We start from the raw sequence: 23002 nt of genomic DNA on the forward strand, positions 1-23002 counted from the left end.
ACATACATGTGGCCAACAATCATATGAAAACAAGCTCAACATCACTGATCATTAGAGAAACGTAAATCATAACTACGATGAGATACCATCTCATGCCAATAAGAGTGGCTATGATTAAAAAGTCAAAACACATATGCTGGTGAGGTTGTGGAGAAAAAGGAACACTTTTACACTGCTGGTAGGAGTGTAAATTAGTTCAACCATTGTGGAAGTCAGGGTGGCTATTCCTCAAAGACCTAGAGGCAGAAATACCATTTGATCCAGCAATTCCATTACTGGGTATATACACAAAGAAATATAAATCATTCTATTATAAAGATGCATGCATATGTTCATTGCAACATATTCACAATAGCAAAGTCATGGAATCAACCTAAATGTCTATCAGTGATAGACTGGATTAAAAAAATGTGGTACATATACACCATGGAGTACTATGCAGCATAAAAAGGAATGAGATCATGTCCTTTGCAGGGACATGGATGGAGCTAGAGGCCATTATCCTTAGCAAACTAATGTAGAAACAGAAAACCAAATACCGCATGTTCTCAGTTATAAGTGGGAGCTAAATGATGAGAATACAGGGACACAAAGAGGGGAACAACACATACAGGGACCTATTAGAGGGTGGAGGGTGGGATGAGGGAGAAGACCAGGAAAAATAACTAGGCATAATACCTAGGTGACAAAATAATCTGTACAGCAAACCCCCATGGCACAAGTTTACCTGTGTAACAAACCTGCATATGTACCCTGAACTTAAAATTCAGGGGGAAAAAAAAAGTCAAGCCCCACCCCAGGTTTCCTTACTTTTGAAGTTAATATCTGGCTCTGCCACTGGTGACAGTCTGGGATGTTGGACTTTATCCTGTAGGAAATGGAGAAAGTTGGAAAGCTTTTGAGCAAAAGAATGACATGGTTATAATAGTGCTATGGGAAGAATGACCTAATAGTGATGTGCAAGACTAATGAGAGAAGGTAGGAAGACTAATTAGAAGGTTATCATAATAATCACAACACAAAATTATGGGGGAGTGTAAAAGAAGAGACTGATGAAGCATTGAAAGAGAATGGAAAGAAAGTGCAAGTAATAAAAATGAGTCAAAAGTTTTTACTTAGGGTTTCGGAGCTCTGATGACTAATATAAGTGTGGTGTCATTATTATGATTAGGTACATTAGGGATGGGGGCTGCTTTTTGGAGAAAATATGATGAGTTCTGCCTGAGAGTTCTGATCTGATAGCTGTGAATGTTCTTATATATGGCTTTAGTTGGTGTCATTCACTTTTATACAAAATGGTTTTGCAGTATTGATTCTAGGTTAATATTTCCCAGGTTATTGATTTGACTTAAATAGATTAAATATATTTCCTAAATGCATAACTGATGCTGCTTCAATTTTACCTGTCATTTTCTTCTGTAAATTCATCAGAATAAACTTCTTTTTAGAAATGTACTATTTAATGTTCTGGGTTTTTTCCCAGTTATTTGCAAGTCATCTTTGTAATGCTTTCTAAAGATACATTTCAGTCTATTTTCAACTAAAAATCCCGTGAAAAGACATCTGACACATTTTTGTTCACCAAAAGTATTTAGCAATACCATGTTCACTACAAGCTTTCAAAAAAGATTTGTTAAATGATTAAAGTTTGTGGTTTGTTTACAACCTAGGCTTATTTCTTTAAAAATAAAATAATTTAGCATGTTGTTGTATAACGAGCACTAATCAGAATCAGAAGAGCTGGGCTCTAGCCTGGCTGTGTTCCTGAGCAGATCTGTGATGTGAGCAAGTCAAGCTAACCTCTTTGGACTTAGCTTCTTCAGATAACTCATAAATGGTTTCAACTAAATCTCTGATTCTCTTCTACCACTCCAGTAGCACTCTTCTAGTTATATTTCATGTAGCAGATATGATACCTTTTAGAAAATATGGTTCCTTTCCTCAAGCAACCAGGGATGTGTCTAGACTTGAGAGTGTCTAATTTAAATAACACTTCTTTTTATTTTCACCTAATACTCTGAGGCAAAAGTCATCCAGTTCAAGCTTTTTAAAAATTCATTTACTTTCAACTTTCTTTGTCATCTAGCAAAAGGCAGTATTATCCCCTACATTGCTCCTTCTACAAAGACTGTCAGCATTTTATCAAGTTGTTGTGCAATTAATTTGTTTGATGGATAGGATGTAGTAATCCAACTATGAACAAATGGCCACTAAACTGCACGTGAAAAAATTGCTTATCATTAAAAAAATATACTTCAAAGCCACAATGCTATACTACTTCACACCCATTAGAATGCCTCCAATTCTTTTAAAAGGCAGCATTTTTAAGTCAGAAGAAGAGCACATTGTCTTCTGGGTAAATTTCATAGCAAAGATATGACCTTTATTTGGCATTATTAGTATCTTTCCTGTTTCTCAAAAATGTTCTGTTTGAGGAAATTTTATTTTTATTTTAATACACAGTAATATAACATATGGTTTTAATAGTGAAAGGTACTTTATTATGTCCTTGAACAACCAAGAAATGTTTTTTAACATGGTGCATATTGTTAAAATCTCCTGCTTTTCTTGAGAGGATTATTATATTTATTTTTTTTGTGACTATATAAAAACAACCCGACAGAAGAGTACTTGGGGATGTATTTCAATTGAAAAAAGAGGCACTTTTTGCATCTAGGAAGGAAATCTTTAAATTCTAGAGATTGTAATTAGGTAACTTTTTTTTAGATATTAAATCAGTGGGATTCAGTACTTTTATTATTTTTTTATTATAGTTTAAGTTCTGGGGTACATGTGCCGAACGTGCAGGTTTGTTAACATAGGTATACATGTGCCATAGTGGTTTGCTGCACCCATCAACCTGTCATCTACATTAGGCATTTCTCCTAATGCAATAGCTCCCTAGCCACCCACCGCCCAACAGGCCAGGTGTGTGATGTTCCCCTCCCTGTGCCCATATGTTCTTATTGTTCAACTCCCACTTATGAGTGAGAACATGTGGTGGTTGGTTTTCTGTTCTTGTGTTAGTTTGCTGAGAATGATGGTTTCTAGCTTCATCTGTGTCCCTGCAAAGGACATGAACTCATCCTTTTTTATGGCTGCACAGTATTCCATGGTGTATATGTGCCACATTTTCTTTATCCAGTCTATCACTGATGGGCATTTGGGTTGGTTCCAAGTCTTTGCTATTGTGAACAGTGCTGCAGTAAACATATGTGTGCATGTATCTTTATAGCAGCGTGATTTATAATCTTTTGGGTATATACCCAGTAACGGAATTGCTGGGTCAAATGGTATTTCTAACTCTAGATCCTTGAGGAATAGCCACACTGTCTTCCACAATGGTTGAACTAATTTACACTCCCACCAACAGTGTAAAAGCATTCCCATTTCTCCACATCCTCTCCAGCATCTGTTGTTTCCTGACTTTTTCATGATCACCATTCTAACTGGCATGAGATGATATCTCATTGTGGTTTTGATTTGCATTTCTCTAATGACCAGTGATGATGAGCTTTGTTTCATATGTTTTTTGGCCACATAAATGTCTTCTTTTGAGAAGTGTCTGTTCATATCCTTCACATACTTTTTTATGGGTTTTTTTTCTTGTAAATTTGTGTAAGTTCTTTGTAGATTCTGGATATTAGCCCTTTGTCAGATGGGTAGATTGCAAAAATTTTTTCCCATTATGTAGGTAACCTGTTCACTCTGATGATAGTTTCTTTTGCTGTACAGAAGCTCTTTAGTTTAATTACATCCCATTTGTCAATTTTGGCTTTTGTTGCCATTGCTTTTGGTGTTTTAGTCATGAAGTCTTTGCCATGCCTAAGTGCTGAATGGTATTGCCTAGGTTTTCTTCCAGGTTTTTTATGGATTTAGGTCTTATATTTAAGTCTTTAATCCATCTTGAGTTAATTTTTGTATAAGGTGTAAGGAAGGGATCCAGTTTCAGCTTTCTGCATATGGCTAGCCAATTTTCCCACCACCATATGTTAAATAGGGTTTGTCAAAGATCAGGTGGTTGTAGATGTGTGGTGTTATTTGTGAGGCCTCTGTTCTGTTCCATTGGTCTATACATCTGTTTTGATACCAATACCATGCTGTTTTGTTACTATAGTCTTGTAATGCAGTTTGAAGTCAGGTAGTGTGATGCCTCCAGCTTTGTTCTTTTTGCTTAGGATTGTCTTGGCTATGCAGGCTCTTTTTTTTGGTTCCATATGAAATTTAAAGTAGTTTTTTTCCAGTTCTGTGAAGAAAGTCAAAGGTAGCTTGATGGTGATAGCATTGAATCTATAAATTACTTTGGGCAGTATGGCCATTTTGATGATATTGATTCTTTCTCTCCATGAGCATGGAATGTTTTTCCATTTGTTTGTGTCCTCTCTTATTTCCTTGAGCAGTGGTTTGTAGTTCTCCTTGAAGAGGTCCTTCACATCCCTTGTAAGTTGGATTCCTGGGTATTTTATTCTCTTTGTAGCAATTGTGAATGGGAGTTCACTCATGATTTGGCTGTTTGTCTGTTATTGGTGTATAAGAATGCTTCTGATTTTTGCACATTGATTTTGTATCCTGAGACTTCGCTCAAGTTGCTTATCAGCTTAAGGAGATTTTGGGCTGAGACGATGGGGTTTTCTAAATATACGATCATGTCATCTGCAAACAGAGACAATTTGACTTCCTCTTTTCCTAATTGAATACCCTTTATTTCTTTCTCTTGCCTGATTGCCCTGGCCAGAACTTCCAATAGTATGTTGAATAGGACTGGTGAGAGAAGGCATCCTTGTCTTGTGCCAGTTTCCAAAGGGAATGCTTCCAGTTTTTGCCCATTCAGTATGATATTTGCTGTGAGTTTGTCATAAATAGCTCTTATGATTTTGAGATATGTTCCATCAGTACCTAGTTTATTGAGACTTTTTAGCATGAAGGGCTGTAGAATTTTGTCAAAGGCCTTTTGTGCATCTATTGAGATAATCATGTTGTTTTTCTCATTGGTTCTGTTTATGTGATGGATTACGTTTATTGATTTGAGTATGTTGAACTAGCTTTGCATCCTAGGAATGAAGCCAACTTGATCATGGTGCATAAGCTTTTTGATGTGCTGCTGGATTCAGTTTGCCAGTATTTTATTGAGGATTTTCGCATCAGTGTTTATCAGGGATATCGGCCTAAAATTCTCTTTTTTTGTTGTGTCTCGGCCAGGTTTTGGTATCAGGATGATGCTGGCCTCATAAAATGAGTTAGGGAGGATTCCCTCTTTTTCAATTGTTTGGAATACTTTCAGAAGGAATGGTACTGGTCCTCTGTGCATCTCTGGTAGAATTTGGCTGTGAATCCATCTGGTCCTGGACTTTTTTTAGCTGGTAGGCTATTAATTGATTAATTTCAGAAGTTGTTATTGGTCTATTCAGGGATTTGACTTCTTCCTGGTTTAGTCTTGGGAGGGTGTATGTGTCCAGGAATTTATCTATTTCTTCTAGATTTTCTAGTTTATTTGCATAGAGGTGTTTATAGTATTCCCGGTGGTAGTTTGTATTTCTGTGGGATTGATGGTGATATCCCCTTTATCATTTTTTATTAAGTCTATTTGATTCTTCTCTCTTTTCTTGTTTATTAATCTGGCTAGCCGTGTATCTATTTTGTTGATTTTTTTCAAAAAACCAGCTCCTGGATTCATTGATTTTTTTGAAGGGTTTTTGTGTCTCTGTCTTGTTCAGTTCTGCTCTGATCTTAGTTATTTCTCATCTTCTGCTAGCTTTTAAATTTGTTTGCTCTTGTTTCTCTAGTTCTTTTAATTATGATGTTAGGGTGTCAATGTTAGCTCTTTCCTGCTTTCTCTTGTGGGCACTTAGTGCTATAAATTTCCCTCTACACACTGCTTTAAATGTGTCCTAGAGATTCTGGTACGTTGTTTCTTTGTTCTTATTGGTTTCAAAGACATCTTTATATCTGCCTTCATTTTGTTATTTACCCCAGTAGTCATTCAGGAGCAGGTTGTTCAGTTTCCATGTAGTTGTGTGGTTTTGACTGAGTTTCTTAATCCTGAGTTCTAATTTGATTGCACTCCGATATGAGAGACTGTTATGATTTCTGTTCTTTTGCATTTACTGAGGAGTGTTTTACTTACAATTATGTGGTGCAGAGTTCTATAGATGTCTGTTAGGTCCGCTTGGTCCAGAGCTGAGTTCAAGTCCTGGATATCCTTGTTAATTTTCTGTCTCGTTGATCTGTTTAATATTGACAGTGGGGTGTTAAAGTCTCCCACTGTTATTATGTGGGAGTGTAAGTCTCTTTGTACGTCTCTAAGAACTTGTTTTATGGATCTGGGTGCTCCTGTATTGGGTGCATATATATATTTAGGATAGTTAGCTCTTCTTGTTGCATTGATTGCCTTTACCATTATATAATGCCCTTCTTTGTATCTTGATCTTCGTTGGTTTAAAGTCTGTTTTATCAGAGACTAGGATTGCAACCCCTGCGTTTTCTTGCTTTCCATTTGCTTGGTAAATGTTCCTCCGTTCCTTTATTTTGAGCCTATGTGTGTCTTTGCATGTGAGCTGGGTCTCCTGAACACAGCACACTGATGGGTCTTGACTCTATCCAATTTGCCAGTGTGTCTTTTAATTGAGGTGTTTAGCTCATTTACATTTAAGGTTAATATTGTTATGTGTGAATTTGATCCTGTCATTATGATGCTAGCTGATTATTTTGCCCTTTAGTTGATGCAGTATCTTCATAGTGTCGATGGTCTTTACAATTTGGCATGTTTTTGCAGTGGCTGGTACCGGTTGTTCCTTCCATGTTTAGTGCTTCCTTCAGGAGTTCTTGTTAGGCAGGCCTGATGGTGACAAAATCTCTCAGCATTTGCTTCTTCGTGAAGGATTTTATTTCTCCTTCACTTATGAAGCTTAGTTTAGCTGGATATGAGATTCTGGATTGAAAATTCTTTTAAGAATGTTGAATGTTGGCCCCCACTCTCTTCTGGCTTGTAGGGTTTCTGCAGAGAGATCCGCTGTTAGTCTGATGGGCTTCCCTTTGTGGGTAAACCGACCTTTCTCTCTGGATGCCCTTAACGTTTATTCCTTCATTTCAACCTTGGTGAATCTGATAATTATGTGTCTTGGGGTTGCTCTTCTCGAGGAGTATCTTTGTGGTGTTCTCTATATTTCCTGAATTTGAATGTTGACCTGCCTTGCTAGGTTGGGGAAGTTCTCCTGGATAATATCCTGAAGAGTGTTTTCCAACTTGGTTCCATTCTCCCTGTCAACTTTCAGGTACACCAAACGTAGATTTGGTCTTTTCACATAGTCCCATATTTCTTGGAGGCTTTGTTAGTTTCTTTTCACTCTTTTTTCTCTAATCTTGTCTTCTTGCTTTATTTCATTAAGTTGATCTGCAATCTCTGGTATCCTTTCTTCTGCCTGACTGATTTGGCTATTGATACTCGTGTATGCTTCATGAAGTTCTCGTGCTGTTTTTTAGCTCCATTATGTCATTTATGTTCTTCTCTAAACTGGTTATTGTAGTTAGCAATTTGTCTAACCTTTTTTCAGTGTTCTTAGCTTTCTTGCATTGGGTTAGAACATGTTCCTTTAGCTCAGAGGAGTTTGTAATTACCAACCTTCTGAAGCCTACTTCTGTCAATTCATCAACCTCATTCTCAGTCCAGTTTTGTTCCCTTGCTAGCGAGGAGTTGTGATCCTTAGGAGGAAAAGAGGCGTTCTGGCATTTGGAATTTTCAGCCTTTTCTTGCTGGTTTCTCCCCATCTTAGTGGATTTATCTACCTTTGGTCTTTATGTTGGTGACCTTTGGGTGGGGTCTCTGAGTGGACTTTTTGTTGATGTTGATACTGTTCCTTTCTGTTTGTTAGTTTTCCTTCTAACAGTCAGGCCCCTGTGCTGCAGGTCTGCTGGAGTTTGCTGGAGGCCCACTCCAGATGCTGTTTGCCTGGGTATCACCAGCAGAGGCTGCAGAACAGCAAAGATTGCTGCCTGTTCCTTCCTCTGGAAGCTTCATCCCAGAGGGGCACCCACTAGATGCCAGCCAGAGCTTTCCTGTATGAGTGACAAGGTAACTTTTTAAAAAGATTATGTGTAAACTATTTTTTTGGCTCAGTATTTATTTAAAGATCTAGTACTCTTAGCTTTTCTGACACTGTCGTATCTGCTTATCATATTGAGGTTATTTCTGAGGTAGTGCTGGTTTGACCTATGTCTATATGAGCACACTCTAAAGTAGTGTTTCTCAGCTTTTTTTTTGCATTATCCTCCCCCAGCTTTCCCACCAGGAACATTTTAGACATCTTTCCCTAATTTCCTCTACCATGACACTCTAATATCACTGCATATCTGTTTATGTACTGTATTTCTGTGCTTTATATGATTTTTTCATCCTCCAACATCAGTTTTCACACTCTTGGAGGCATAACACCTCTGCTGAAAAAATCATGCCCTAGAAAGAATATATGAAATTCCAACTCTCACTACCCCGGGTCCAACATACCCTTCCTCTGGGATCTTTATGGATGATGAGATTATTTGAGGCCACACCAAATTAGGCTCCCTGAAAACTATGATTAGGGCTCATATTCCCAGAGCGGTAGCAGAACTGAAAGTTGTAATCTTCTAATTTTGTCTGAATGTTTAACAGGGAATTCTAAATTGATACACCATCAGGATTCACCCTCAAGTAAGATTATCCAGGATTCCTTTGCTACATCCATAATTGGTTTATCTACTCTTCTTTATTCTTAATATGTTGAACAAGATTTAGGACTTTATCAACATACTTAGGAGATCAGTTTCACTACTACAACCATTAATATGAGTTATTTGATGCAACTTGAAGTTGTACGTAGCTTGCACTGTCAGTATTGATGGGTGAATGTCTATGTAGAAAAGTCTGAAGTGGTATGCAATATGGATAGTCTTTTTTTTTTAAGAAAAAGAAAAAATGTTTTACTAAGAATCTGATTGTTAAACAGCTAAGTTGTTGGAGCAACTGTGAGAGAATGGCCTAGGCAATTACTAGAACCAAGGTATTTTTGGCATTTGATTGTATTGTCCATACTCTCACCTTCCACATTTAGGACAGTAGTTTTAAAATAAGAGAAATTAAAGATGTTGGAAAAAATTCCCATTAAATGTGAATGATCTTAGATGATAGAAACTGAAATTCTTTTTTCCTAGCACCATGTTCATCATTCTTTAGATCTCAGATTTCCAAACTATGTTTTAGAAAAGGATTGTTCTGTACAGTAAAGTCTCAATTTTTAGAATTTTCTTCCTCTGAAATAATTTTAAAAATGAATGGTGCCTTCTTAAGGAATAATGGTATGCTCACTGTTCTAGGATTCAACTTCAACATTTTTCAAAGTCCTTCAATAAGAAGGTAAAACTCAGTTTCAAGTTTCTTTGTCAACAACAACCTTTACTCCTATTACCAAGAATTTCTATTCAACAAACTGCAAAGCAGTTATAAAAGTAATAAAGGTAAAAAAGTGGTACCATGAGATTCACACTGTCTTCAAAATTATTGATAGAAACAAGGATTTATAACAGCCTTTAAAAAAACAATTCTGGCAGAATTTGTGGGAAATACTATTATTTTAATTTTTAAATGCCTCTTAACTGTAGTCAGTAAGTGCTATCAATCAACAAAATCCAATTATTGTCATTTAGCTGTGGGCTCCCTACAGCCTGCACATGACGGCTTATATACCTCGGTTATGCAGATTAAAATTGTTAACTGGGCTGGGCGCAGTGGCTCATGCCTGTAATCCCAGCACTTTGGGAGGTTGAGGCGGTTGGATCACCTGAGGTCAGGAGTTCAAGACCAGACTGACCAACACGGTGAAACCCCGTCTCTACTAGTAAATACAAAAAATTAGCCGGGCGTGGTGGCGGGCACCTGTAATCCCAGCTACTCTGGAGACTGAGGCAGGAGAATCACTTGAACCCAGGAGGTGGAGGTTGCAGTGAGCCGAGATCACGCCATTGCACTCCAGCCTGGACGACAAGAGCAAAACTCTGTCTCAAAAAAAAAAAAAAATTGTTAACTGGTGGTGTTAAAGAATTCAGCTATTTGTTCTTAAAAATCAAGATGAAGTCTTTGATTCTGTAAACAACTTTTTTTCTTTAATAAAAAATTGAGGGGTCTTAAATGTTACTAAGGACATAATAATAAATTTTGTTCTAATATACTTAAAATTTAGGATAGCCAATAAAAGCTCATTGTAATAACAGCCTTCAACAAAATTATTAAGCAGAGGAAGAAAGTATGATATGTATACTTCAAGTAGTATTCCACTAAGTATTTTCATTATTGAGTGCCTTGTTAGGTTTATCTTTCCATTTGCTTTAGTATCTTTGATTTCTTTAACTTCATTGTTTTTCATTTCAGTAAATAAATTCCAACTCACAATCTTATACTACATGCTCTTAGAAAATTCATACTCTGAGATTCCATAATATATACCTCAAGTATTTGAAGGACCTTAAACTTTTTTATTATTAAATACCATATACTTAATTATCTGTGTATGAAAAGCACCTAAACATTTTCATCTATATATACAACTGTGTTTGAAAATAAATAACTGGTAACAGATTTTTCCATTTCACACTTTGTGTTTTTAGTGCTTATTGTGACAAGGTCTTATCATCTGCAACTGATAATTTGCCTTCTTAGCTGCCTGTTGTCTCTGTAATATGCCTGCTCTACCATTTTTCCATACCACCTTGATCTGTTATTTACCAATAGTTCAGATCTAAAAGCTATGCTTCTGTCTGTTCACACTGCTCAAAGATGATTTACTTTACCTCAATAAATAGCATGTATATGAGTGCTTCTACTGCCATATATCTTCCTACTGCTGCTATTAAAATTAAAACATTCACAGAAGCTTATAATACAAATAACTAGAACAGGGACTCTTAGAGCTCTTTTAAAGGTCTCGTTTTAAAAATCTGTTATATTCAAAATAAAATGTTAAGCAATTTGCTATGTAAATAAAGGCCTTATAATAGATAATGATCATTAACAACTTTTAAAACCGTAGTAGTAAGACTGGTGTTTCAGTTGGAGATAAGGCTTTTCCTTCTAAATGTGAAAGACTATAAAAAAGAATGAAACATATTGAGAGCTTGCACCAACTAAGCAATGCCATCTGGCATAAACACAACTGAAATTAATTTTTTAACCTAAGAAGAATTTTATTTATATTGAAATAAAAGGTAAGATTATAAAAGTAAATATTTTAATATTTAGGTATACAATCTGCATTTTACTAAGAATCTGATTAATGTAAAAAGTTAAAGGCTATATGATATACATACATGAATTTGACTGATGTAGTTTTTCAGTTCTCTCAGTGTCATTTTGAAATCTAATATCACTGTGAGAATTATGAAACGCTTAGCAGCTAGTTATCTTGATATTAAATCCAACCAACTAAAATCTGAGAGTAAACACACAGTATTTCTGATATTCATACTTTAATTGTTTTTTTCTTAAATCAAGCTTATCTCATAAAACCTAGGCTTTTGTTTGGATAATCCTGCTGACTTACTGTTACTATTTATTCTAATATACAGCAAACTGATTCTTAGTACATTATGCCCCCAAATTAGAGAAACTTTCATTAGAAATATTAGAGAAACTTTCATGAGAAATAATTTCAATACAAGAATTAGGATGGGATACAACAATGTTCATTAAAGACAATACAGTGGTTGACAGCAGTAGTAGGAAGCATTTCTTAAAAACTGGAAGGTAAGCTATCATAACATCCCTAAACCAAGGTGTGTGGCCCGTTTCCTTGGTTAGGTAAAAATGCAAAAGAAAATCACTTCTGAATATTTACTACATCACTATTTCAATTTAGGGGGAACATGCTAAAGAAATTAACATAGGCTCAATAAATTGAGCACATAATGCCACACCCACCATCAAGATTGGCTCTATAGATGTAGAACTGTAGGTATTTTCTAACTCTTTTGTAGCTGTTTAAATAAAATTTAAATACCAGAAGTTATAGTTGTGATGAAAATTACACTTGACTGTAAACTAGAAGTCTTAGGTTAAAAGAACACTCTTCCATAGCAAATTATAGTGTTACTGGCAGCATATATAAATAGCATGAAAAAGTGACTATTTTCCAAACAAGTACCCATGGAAAAAATCATTTATATAAAGATTGTATAACTTAATATACTGGAATAGTTACAGAATTACATAATTCTAAGAATACCTTTACCCTTGTTTCTGAAGAATATTAATGTGAAAAATATTTTGGCATTACCTGGTACAATAATTACTTACCTGTTTCTTGTACAGAACCAACTTAATAACTACAGGGTTAGCTTATTTTTATGTGTAGTCAGAATCAAAATGGAAAACTTTACGAAGCCTCAATGAAAAGAAGTCTCTTGGAAACTTGGAATTTTATAATAAGGTAGTCACCCCATTCTAAAAACAAGAATGTACATGTGGGATTCTTTATATAAAACTAAAAGATGAAGTATTTAAAAAAATGTTTAAGAAAAGTTAGTTCACATCTTGTTTTAAAAAGCAATGTTAGAGACCCTTGATAGGAACCTACTTTTAAGTATGTAGTTAAGTTTTAGTATGAAAATCTGAAATCAAGCATATTGTATGATAGGCTATTTTTCACTTCAAAGGTAGTAAAATGGAAGATCTCCATACTGTGTTGCATATACAAATCCTTGAGGAGTCTTTACAAATAAAAATTAAACTTTCAAAAAAATCTAAAATCTTTTTAAAACCGAATTCACTGTCATTTTAGATGATTTCTGCATCCAGAACTATTAAAATGCTTTAAGTATAATGAATGTAAAAAACATTTCTTCCTTTTCCTTCCCTTCAACCCAAAATCAGAAGTCTTCACTACAAGTTTCAAAAAAGTAGAACATACCACTAAAAATAAAGTAAGAAACTATTTTCTTTTTAATCAAAACAGCAAGTATTTTAAGTTTTGTATAAATAACACACACACACACACACAAAACCCACCATATTTTATTTTAGCTATGGTGTCTAAAGTGGAGTAGCACTATAACAAATAACAACGTACAACCCCTTATACTTAATTGAAAAGATGTAAGATGTATGCTCATTTTTCTTAAAGATACACGTTATGAATTTTCTACTGGCATTCTTGAATAAAATTAACAAGCATACTTTTTTACTTATTTACCTCATTTCCCCTCTAAAAAGGAAATAAATCTCTTCTATGACTGCAATGCAAAATTCTGAAACCCCTCAAATATACAGTCTTTAGGAAAAAATTCTTAACCTGCTGCACTTCTTAATGAGCTATCCATTTTTAAAAAACAATCTATTTTATGGCTTAAGCTTAAATTTAGTTCATGAGCATAAATCCCAGAGATTGAAGAATCTTATTGGCAGTCAGCAGCTCAAAGGATGACAATATTCCTGGAATTCTTAATCTCAAAATTTTAAAAGAAAACTGTTCATAGTAGTCTTAGAAAAATTTGGAGATAGTTCCATTTAAAAAACACATTCACCACAAATAGATACAAGGGAAACCATAAGAAAATAGATTATATCTTTGTAAGCTTGTTTCATTTCAAAATGTATTATTTAGGGTCAGGGAAATTTCCTATACAAATAAAACTAGACATTTGTTCCCTTTATGTGAAAAATATTTACAGTACATGGAACTACAAGCTAAAAGTATACACCTGCTTATAATGCTGGCCAGCGATATAAATGAACAAGGACACAAAGGTACTTATTCAATTATCTGAACATCTTAATTTGTTTGTATAGTGAAGTAATTAATTATAGATTAACTATGGAAAAATTAGAAAACAGTATTAATGAACACCAGCCCTCATGTGTGTAAAACATCACACAAGATGCCAAGTTATTATACATCCACTGTGGTAAAAACTATACACATACATATTCTGTGCATCTTTAACATTGCAAAATTTACATAATAATTTTTTCAGGTCTCAAAAAGCTGAGTTGAAAAAGTCTATTTTTTTTCTTTTGCCAGACAAGAGTGATGTTAACTGACAATGTTTAAGAAACTTCTTACAAAATCCTTGCTAAGGAATTCTCATTAATGTCTTTTACTGGTGGCCTCATGAAGAAAAACTTACTAAACTTTGAAAGTTTTGAGCAGATATTTTCACATCTTTGCTGGCTAGCATCATGATTTATATAATAATGATATATGTAATAATAGTCCACAGCAATGTGAAATATAAAACTTTGTTCTGTAAATCTACTTTGGTCTCAGAATGAAGGTCATTTCTTTCATCCAGCCATGTTATCCCTTATTTGATCCACTCGAAGAGCTAGATCCCTAAAGGAGGGGCGTTGATTTACATTATTGTTCCAGCATTCTGTCATGATCATATAGATCTGTAAAGGAGAAAATAAACCAAAATTAAATGAACACTAAGGGCCATCTTTTAATTGGTGGAAGACATTAATTTTCAATACAGGGCACATGTCATAACCATGCCTTGTTCCACAGTCATCTGATTATGCTGTTTATCTGGAAGCTCCGCAAATTAAATTTCAGGAAGTCAACTGAAGTCCTTGAGTAAAAAGTAAAAGAAAATGCATGATTACCCTGGATTAAAAAAAAAAATTGTTACCTCATCTGGGCATCCATCTGGTCTTGGTAATCTTCCATTATTCTTCAAAAGTTCTATCAAATGGAACACGATCATCTGTCCTTGTTTGTCGTTGCCAATCATACGCATAAATTCCTAAAACAAACCCACTTTCAATATTTTTTGTACATTTAATTTGTAGCAAAATTCTTTCTTAATTTCCTCCAGTCAATGGGAAAAAATTTAGTATATGTGTGCTTTTGTATGTCTTCAAACCTTTTCAAAACAGACTACTTTTAGGATCAAAAACATAAGGCTGTTAAATATGGAACTTCTATAATTTCCATTTCCATAGCTGTAATAAACTCAACACAAATCCCCTGAGGAGGGCTCAAGACACATGAACTAAAAACATATTTCCTTTGAGTTTTTTGTTGTTAAAAAACTCATATTTTTATCATATTACATTTCAATTGAAATAAAAAGTTGAATATAAAAGAGAATATAAGAAAAAATGAATGAATAAGCATAAATACAACAAAGAAAACTTTCATATGTCAAAGTTTATAAAATTAAAATCTGAATTATAAGCTAGGAAAATACTTAAACATCATTTACTTATTTTCAATATAGACAGCTCTTATAAATTGGGAAAAAAAATTACAAATATAAAGATAGGCAAAGCACAGAAGAGATAATTCACATATATACATACCCACCCTAAACACCCAACAAATATATAGTCAATCACATTAAGAAAAGAAATGCAATAGTCAATCACATTAATAAAAGAAATGGAAATTAAAATATATATAACTTCTCCCCTATCAACTTGGCAAAAGTACATAAAAATATAATAACCAATAGTGGCAAATGATGAAATGTACATCCCTATGCATTGCTGTTGAGATATAATTTGGCACAGCTTTTCTAGAAAGCATTTTGGAATTAAAAAAATCTTTAAAATAGTTCATAACTTATACTTTTATTCTAAGGTAATTATCAGAGATAAATATAAATATTTATGCATGAGGATGTTCACTATGTTCACTGAAGTGTTACTTAAAAGACTGAAGAATGGAAAATTATTGTTCAGACATATATAGCCTTATGATGGAATGCTAGTCAGCAATTAGAAAACATATTTGCAGTACATTTTTCTAATACAGTAAATTACCCATGCTGTAATACTTCATGAAACAGCAGGAGAGCAAACTGCACAGTATGACCTTAATTTTATAAAATAATATATATTTATATAAGTGAACTTTTATAAAAGTTATAAAAGTTTTATATACTTTTTTGCATATACTTTTATACACAAAATAAAAAGAAGCCTGAAAGGTAACATACCACAATATTGAGGTGGTCTTCTCTGAGTAATTGCATTAGAGATGATTTTTATTTTTTCATACTTTTCCATATTAAAAAAAATTCTATGATGACCAAGAGAAAAATTACTTTGGAAGGTTTATTTTAACTTATGCAATAATTCCTAGAATGAATTAGCTTACTGGATTTAATAAAAGTAATATTAAGAGACTGTACTAACTAGCTTCCCAATACCCCCTTTTTAAAAATTCAAGCTAGTTTAGGAATAGGTCTGGGGTTATTTTGTTTGATATTGCCTTAAAAATAAGCAATAAAAGCTCTAAAGTGTGTCCTAGGCTTACTATTCTTTGGATAAATCCTTTCTCGTGTTAAAAAAAAACTTGAATGTATGTTCTTGTTGATTTTGTCAAAGATCAGTTGGCTATAAATATGTGGCTTTATTTCTGGGTTTTCTATTCTGTTCCATTGATCTATGTGTTTGTTTTTTATATGAGTACCATGCTGCTTTGGTTACTGTAGCCTTATAATATAATTTGAGGTCAAGTAATGTGATGCTTCCAGCTTTGTTCTTTTTGCTTAGAATCGCTTTTGCTATTAGGGCTCTTTTTGGTTCCATATGAATTTTAGGATTGTTTTTTCTAATTCTGTGAACAAATGACATTGGTATTTTGATAGGAACTGCATTGAATCTGCAGATTGCTTTGGGCAGTATGGGAAAGGACACCCAATAAATGGTGCTGGTAAATTGGATTGCCATATGCAGAAGAATGAAACTGGACCCATATTTATCACCATATAGAAAAATTAACTCAAGATCGATTACAGACTTAAATGTAAGATCTGAAACTAGAAAAATACTAGAAAAAAAAACTAGAGAAAACTTTAATGGAAATGAGTGTAAACAAATAATTCATGGCAAAGACCTCAAAAGCATAGGCAACAAAACCAAAAATAGACAAATGAGACTTTATTAAGCTAAAAAATTTCAGCATAGCAAAATAAATAATCAACAGAATGAACCGAAAACCTGCATAATCGGAGAAAATATTTGCAAACTTTGTATCTGACAAGGAACTACCATCCAGAATTTGTAAGGAACTCAAGCAATTCAACCAAAACCCCCTAATAATCGTGTTAAAAAGTGGTCAAAGGAGATCAATAGACATTTTCAAAAGAAGACACCCAAACTGACAAGAGGCATATGAAAAAATGCTAGTCACTAATCACCAGAGAAATGCAAATTAAAATCACAATGAGATATGCCTTATTCCAGTCAGAATGACAAAAAAAAAGAGAGAAAAAATTACCGTAGTGAGATATGTCTGACTCCAGTCAGAATGGAAAAAAAAAATGAGAGAGAGAAAAAATAACAGATGTTGGCAAGGGTGTGGAGAAAAGGGAACTCTTATACACTGTTGGTGAGAATGTGCATTTATACAACCTCTATGGAAAACATTATAAAGATTTCTCAGAGACCTAAATATAGAACTACCATTCTATCCAGCATTCCCACTATGGGGTATCTACCTAAAGGAAAAGAAATCACTGTATCAAAAAGATACCTCCACCTGTATGTTTATTGCAGCATTCTTCACAAAAGCAAAGACATGGAATCAACCTAAGTGTCCATCAGTGGATGACTGGATAAAGAAAATGTGGTATACATACAAAATGGAATGCTATTCAGCCATAACAACGAATGAAATTATGTCTTTTGTAGCAACATGGATGGAGGTAATTATCTTAAGTGAAACAAATCAGCCATAGAAAGACAAATACCACGTTTTCACTTATAAGTGGGAGCTATATAATGTATACACATGAACATAGAATGTGGAATGATAGACAATAGAGACTTGGAAGGGTGAGCCATTGGTGGGGTAGGTGCTGAGAAATTATTTAAGGGATACAATGTATGTTATTAAGGTGGTGGATACCCTAAAAGCTCTGACTTCACCACTATGCAATGTATGCATGTAGCAAAATTGTACTTGTACCCCATAAATTTATAAAAATCAAACGAACAAACAAAAAACTGAAAGTAAATAAAAAGCACACTGACCGCTGGTGGACTTTTACTCTTCTCAATGTATGTGAAAAGTTCATACAGAACCACTCCAAAGCTCCAAACATCTGAGGCCACAGAAAACTTGCTCTCTGTCAGTGATTCTGGAGCATACCTGTAAATATATGAAGAACATTTAAAAGACAGTTACTTGATATGTGGACTCTTGATTTTACCTGCAAATCATTGTATAAATTAAAAAAAAAAACATGTAGAGAAAAGAGTTATCACAGCAGGCGTGAGGCTTCTATGATTAAAAGGGCCTTTTTGCCTGACACCTGTGAACTTAGATTTCACGAGGGATTCCACAATTCCCTAAATAAGAGTGACTCACTATGCCTAGATTGTTTGTACAAACAATACGGTTTATGCTAACATCTACTTTTCTTCTGGGAGTATGTAACTTTAGTATGTGCCAGGCGGAGAGTGCCTAATTTTGCTTTATGTTATTTCCCTATAATGAATCATAACCATGAATATGGATATATGCTGAGTCCTGTGAGTCTTCCTAGCAAATCGTCAACCTGGGGATGGTCTTGGGAATCTCTGACATAGAAAGATAACTAAAATCCAAAGAAATTTATTTTTGTCTCTGTAGACAGCACCAAGATTAACTGCAGAGTACCTTCTAAGAAGTGAAAATAAGCTGCTCTTTGCAAGTTAAGCTTTAAATGAATCCATATAAATATGCTGGAGAAAAAAATTGGTTCCAAGGCAAGACTTAAAGCTATAAAAGAAAGAACCTGTTAATCAGAAGAGGGGGTGACTATGAGAAGGAATACAGAAAGTAAAAAGTCACAGCAATGGTGTCATTGTTCACTCAAGCATTAACACTATCCAAGGGAACGTTTTGGCCCAGTGGACTGTGAGTATCATGGTTCCATTGCTAAGTTTATCTTTATTATAGAGACAGCTACAGAGATGTGTTTTAGATTGATATTAAAAATGTGAATTACATAGATTTAATCTCTCTTTCAGAATCCCATTTAAGTTTCCTAATCTCCACAAATCCTTCCCTGCCTACTCCAGGTGTTATTGCCCTCAGGCCACTGAATTCCTATAGTACTGGCTGTCCATACTACATAATTAAACATCCTAATGCTATATTCTTTTTACATTTAGTCTTTACAAATTTTACATATCTAGTTATGTTATTATCAAATGTATGTTAGTTTTATTCCACAAGGGGAATGCAAAGTTCTTGAAGACAGCACTATTCCCTCACTCCTTGCAAAATATGCTCTTCCTCTGGTTTTCATATAGCACTCATTGTAATTTCCTGCACATTTCCACAGCTGTTTTTTTCTGTCTGTTCTATCACTTATGTAAGGGTAAATACAAATTTAAAAAGAACAAAATTAATTCCCCCTGTTGAAAATAAGAAGAAAGACTCCTCCTTCTTTGTTCTTAGAGCATTCAGAAAACTTGTAAATTCTTTGTCTTTTTGAAATGTATGTAAATCTTTTAAAAATCTCTTGCTTCAAAGCCTCTTGCCAGTTTTATGACCCATGAATGTCTTTCTCAAGAACGTGTAACTATCTCTTGGGAATTCAGTCGTCAAGGAAGATAGCACCCTTACTCCCAGTTTCTGTGGGAGTAGAAACCTAACTGCAGCAGGAGCCTCCTTCCAAGCTGCAAAACTATCTCCTGTCATGAAGATATGAAAAGTGTATTTTTCCTTTGTATAAAGCCAATTAGCAAAGTCACTCCAATTACCAAGTGAATTTAGAATAAACTACGTATGTGGCAAATAGTGCTGTCAAGTCTTCTTACTTGAGGACTAGTTAGTGTTTATGCTACGAACTTGAATGAAAGGGGTTATATCAGGTTGGCTATATAAAAGGGTGAGATTTCCTTCTGTCTTTGCAAATCTCTTAGGGGACTGCTTGTGATACACATCACATCCTGCTCTAATGCTTACTCAATCATAAAATTGTTTTCCTTCTATCTTCGTGGAAAGGTTTTCTGGGTTGGGAGATTTTGTTTTCAATTATACTTTCCCAACACTACTACTACTTTTCTGCCTCTTCTAAATTGAAGGTTTCCCAGGGTCTCATCATCAGATTTATTCCTCTCTTGGTTAAAAACTTTCCCTTAGATAGTATCATCCACCTATATACTAAAGTCTCCCAAATTTATAACCATATCTTTGACCTTTGTTTAGTGCTCCAGACTTTTAGAACATTTCCACATTAAAGATCTATAGGCAAACAGAATTCCATCCTCTTTCCAAAACTTGCTGATCATTTTGTTTCTTATGCAATAAATAGCATCACAATCTATTTAACTGCTCAATTTGAAAATCTTAATTATTTTTGACGCATCTTTCACTCCAGTGTCTAATGACCCACTAAGTCCCTTTAGAGTATAGCTTAGAAATATCTCCAACCAGTCTCCTAACCCATTGTTAGAGTTTACATCACATCCTTATCTCATGACTAGCACAGAGGTCTTCAAACAAGGTGAAGAATAATGTACAAAGATCATCCAATGGGTACTTCTATAGTAAAAAGAGTAAAGGATCCTCCAGGAGTCCAAAATCCTGTTTCACCAATTTTTTACAACATTTAAGCAGAGGCACTTTTTTTCCCCAGTTATTACCATCAACCCCTAGGACATGCTATAACATATTGTTAGCTTAAAACAAAAGAGCCTTTTCGAACAAAAAAAAACAATATAGATAACAAAGTTTCTTTTAAATGAAATTGAGTTTTTAAAAAAATGATATCATGGGCAAAATCCTGTGAATAAAAATTGAGTTCTTTCAGACTTCAGATTTAGTGTTTGCTATGTGTCTCCTCCAAAATTCAGGTGTTGTCAATGTGATGGTATTAACAGGTGGGGCCTTTAAGAGATGATTACGCCATGAGGGCTTCTCCCTCATAAATAGGATTAAGGCCCTTATGAGAGGCTTCATGCAGCATTTGGCCCCTGTTGCCCTTCCACTTTTGTCCATGTGAGGACATGGTGTTCCTCCTCTCTGAAGGATGAAGCAGCAAGGCTCCATCTGGGAAAGAAGAGAGCAGCTCTCACCAGACGCCTGAACCTGCCAGCACTTTTTTCATGGACTCCTAACCTCTAGAAGTGTGAGAAATAAATTTCTGTTCTTTATAAATTATCCATTTTCAGGTATTCTGTTATAGCAGCATAAAGGGACTAAGACAGTGTTTATTATTCAATAAGTTAGCTAAAACTTATTTTATCAACTCATATTCTAAAATATTTACATAAAATTTAATGAACTTCATTTCATTGTATAAAATATTTATTTTCTACTTGCAAATATAAAAATAAAACTATATGCTAACTGCCTATCTGATTTGCTTTTAGCAGTATATATTTTTTGTTTTCATTAAATACATATGAAAATTTTGATCATGAGGAAAAATAAGTTATTTCTGATTTTCATACAAGTTGCTTCTAATTATTCCCCAAAGTCAGAATTCACTTCATACCTCCCCCTAACACATTTACTGAAGGAATAACCATGCCGTGTACCATATACCTTACTTCATAAGTTATAATCTTAGCCATATTTTACTCTGTATTATTTATTGAAAATTAAGTAATGAGAAATTATCTTATTTTCATAATATGAAATTAATTATGCCAGATATAGATATCATCTTAAGCTTATCCTGACTGCCCTCATGATTTTTTCACATGTATAGGCAGAGATACAGGTCCCAAAGCTTATATAATTTGAAGTCTTTTTTTTTAGGCTTTCATTATGACAAAGAATACAAAATTATACATGAAAGTGCATAATTTTCTATTTAAAATTAGAAAGGAACCTTGGAAGGAGGACCTCTGGATATGCGTCATTAGCTTCATAATAAACATACCTCCATGCATTTGTTCTGTCATTTGTTTCTCAGGTTTTAAAAAAATCACATATTATTAATATATTTAGTGACTTGAAAAATGAAGTCTGAGTTTTTCTGCCAGAAATTAAGTGATTTGTTTGATGCCTGGCATTACCAAATGGGTTGTATGAAGGACATTCTTCACAAAATCTACTCAACCTTTGAGGTAGCTGAGAGGTTTGCTGTGTTTAAATCATATATTTAAAACATGATAAAATGTTATTAATAATAATGTATTAATAGTCTGTTTTTTCAAACTTTTCTGAGTGTATTAGTTTAAACAAGGTACATCCACGTGAAAGTGTAACATATAGTTGGAATTAATTTTTAAAACTTTGGTATACTTTTCAGAAATTGAGAAAACAGATGAACCTGATGACTGGTTAGTAAACTCATTTTTGAAAGTCAAGTGGTTTTAATTCTTTGCTTTTAATAAAATTGAAAAGTAATGGATCTGATCAAATGAAACTGCCCAATAACAGATAATTTTTAATGGTATATTACTGTACTTTTTTCCTGCATATCTCAGAAGGAGTCATAGAAATGAATGATACTATTATAACAAAACTCCTTCCATTCCTGTCCACTCACTTACACAAACAAGTTTTCTCAGCGTTTACATCTGTAAAGTGCAAAATGAACACAGAATTTATGCTTAATCTTGTCCCATTATAGAAATAAATAATATTCATCCGAGGATATACAAACCAATTGGAGGGGAGGGATTGCTCCATTCACCAATAAAATTTTTAAAGCAATTATCCAAATTTGTTATTTACATTGCTTTGGAAAACTGTATCCTAGTAACTTCAATGATAACCCAGAAGAAAAATATGAATAGTTACAAGTTTGTTGGTCACAGGAAAATTTTTAATTAATTTCAACTTATATACATATTTTGGTTACAAAGAAAATAGGTGATCATAAGATTATCCAAATACAAAATGTAACATATCATGCAAAATTTGGAATGAGAAGGGAAGTGGGAATATTATTTTAAAGAGAAAAAGGAATGATACAAAATTTGTACAAAAAAATAAAAGTCTATTCATATAATCTTTTTAAGTGGGTGATAAGTGGGTATCAAATTGCTGCACTGTTTATTTGTTTGTTTGAGATGGAGTCTCGC

General features: G+C 34.1%; 2 protein-coding genes across 8 annotated transcripts in view; one reads left to right on the top strand and one right to left on the bottom strand.

Annotated features, from left to right (window-relative positions):
- INSL6 (insulin like 6) overlaps positions 1-23002 on the top strand; it is an 82428-nt gene that overhangs the window by 54502 nt on the left and 4924 nt on the right. Inside the window, exon 2 of one of the 3 annotated variants that reach the window (XM_063788742.1) lies at positions 7903-8068. The exons of 1 other annotated variant lie outside the window; for it this stretch is intronic. The gene's annotated coding sequence lies outside the window, so the exon portion shown is untranslated. Of the gene's footprint in view, positions 1-7902; positions 8069-17562; positions 18873-23002 lie in introns of those variants that run through there. One more of the 3 variants, XM_063788743.1, reaches the window with a different exon arrangement.
- Positions 13021-23002, bottom strand: part of JAK2 (Janus kinase 2) — a 150863-nt gene continuing 140881 nt past the window's right edge. For all 5 annotated transcript variants that reach the window (XM_016960555.4, XM_001139368.7, XM_063788740.1 and 2 more), the window contains 3 exons: positions 18005-18122; positions 14653-14766; positions 13021-14413 (listed from right to left, as the gene is read on the bottom strand). In XM_016960555.4, the coding sequence (XP_016816044.2) occupies positions 14306-14413; positions 14653-14766; positions 18005-18122 (340 nt within the window). In that variant the 3' untranslated portion in view covers positions 13021-14305. The remainder of the gene's footprint in view (positions 14414-14652; positions 14767-18004; positions 18123-23002) is intronic.

Source organism: Pan troglodytes, chromosome 11, assembly GCF_028858775.2.
Source record: "Pan troglodytes isolate AG18354 chromosome 11, NHGRI_mPanTro3-v2.0_pri, whole genome shotgun sequence".
In the NCBI taxonomy this organism is placed as follows: Eukaryota; Metazoa; Chordata; class Mammalia; order Primates; family Hominidae; genus Pan; species Pan troglodytes.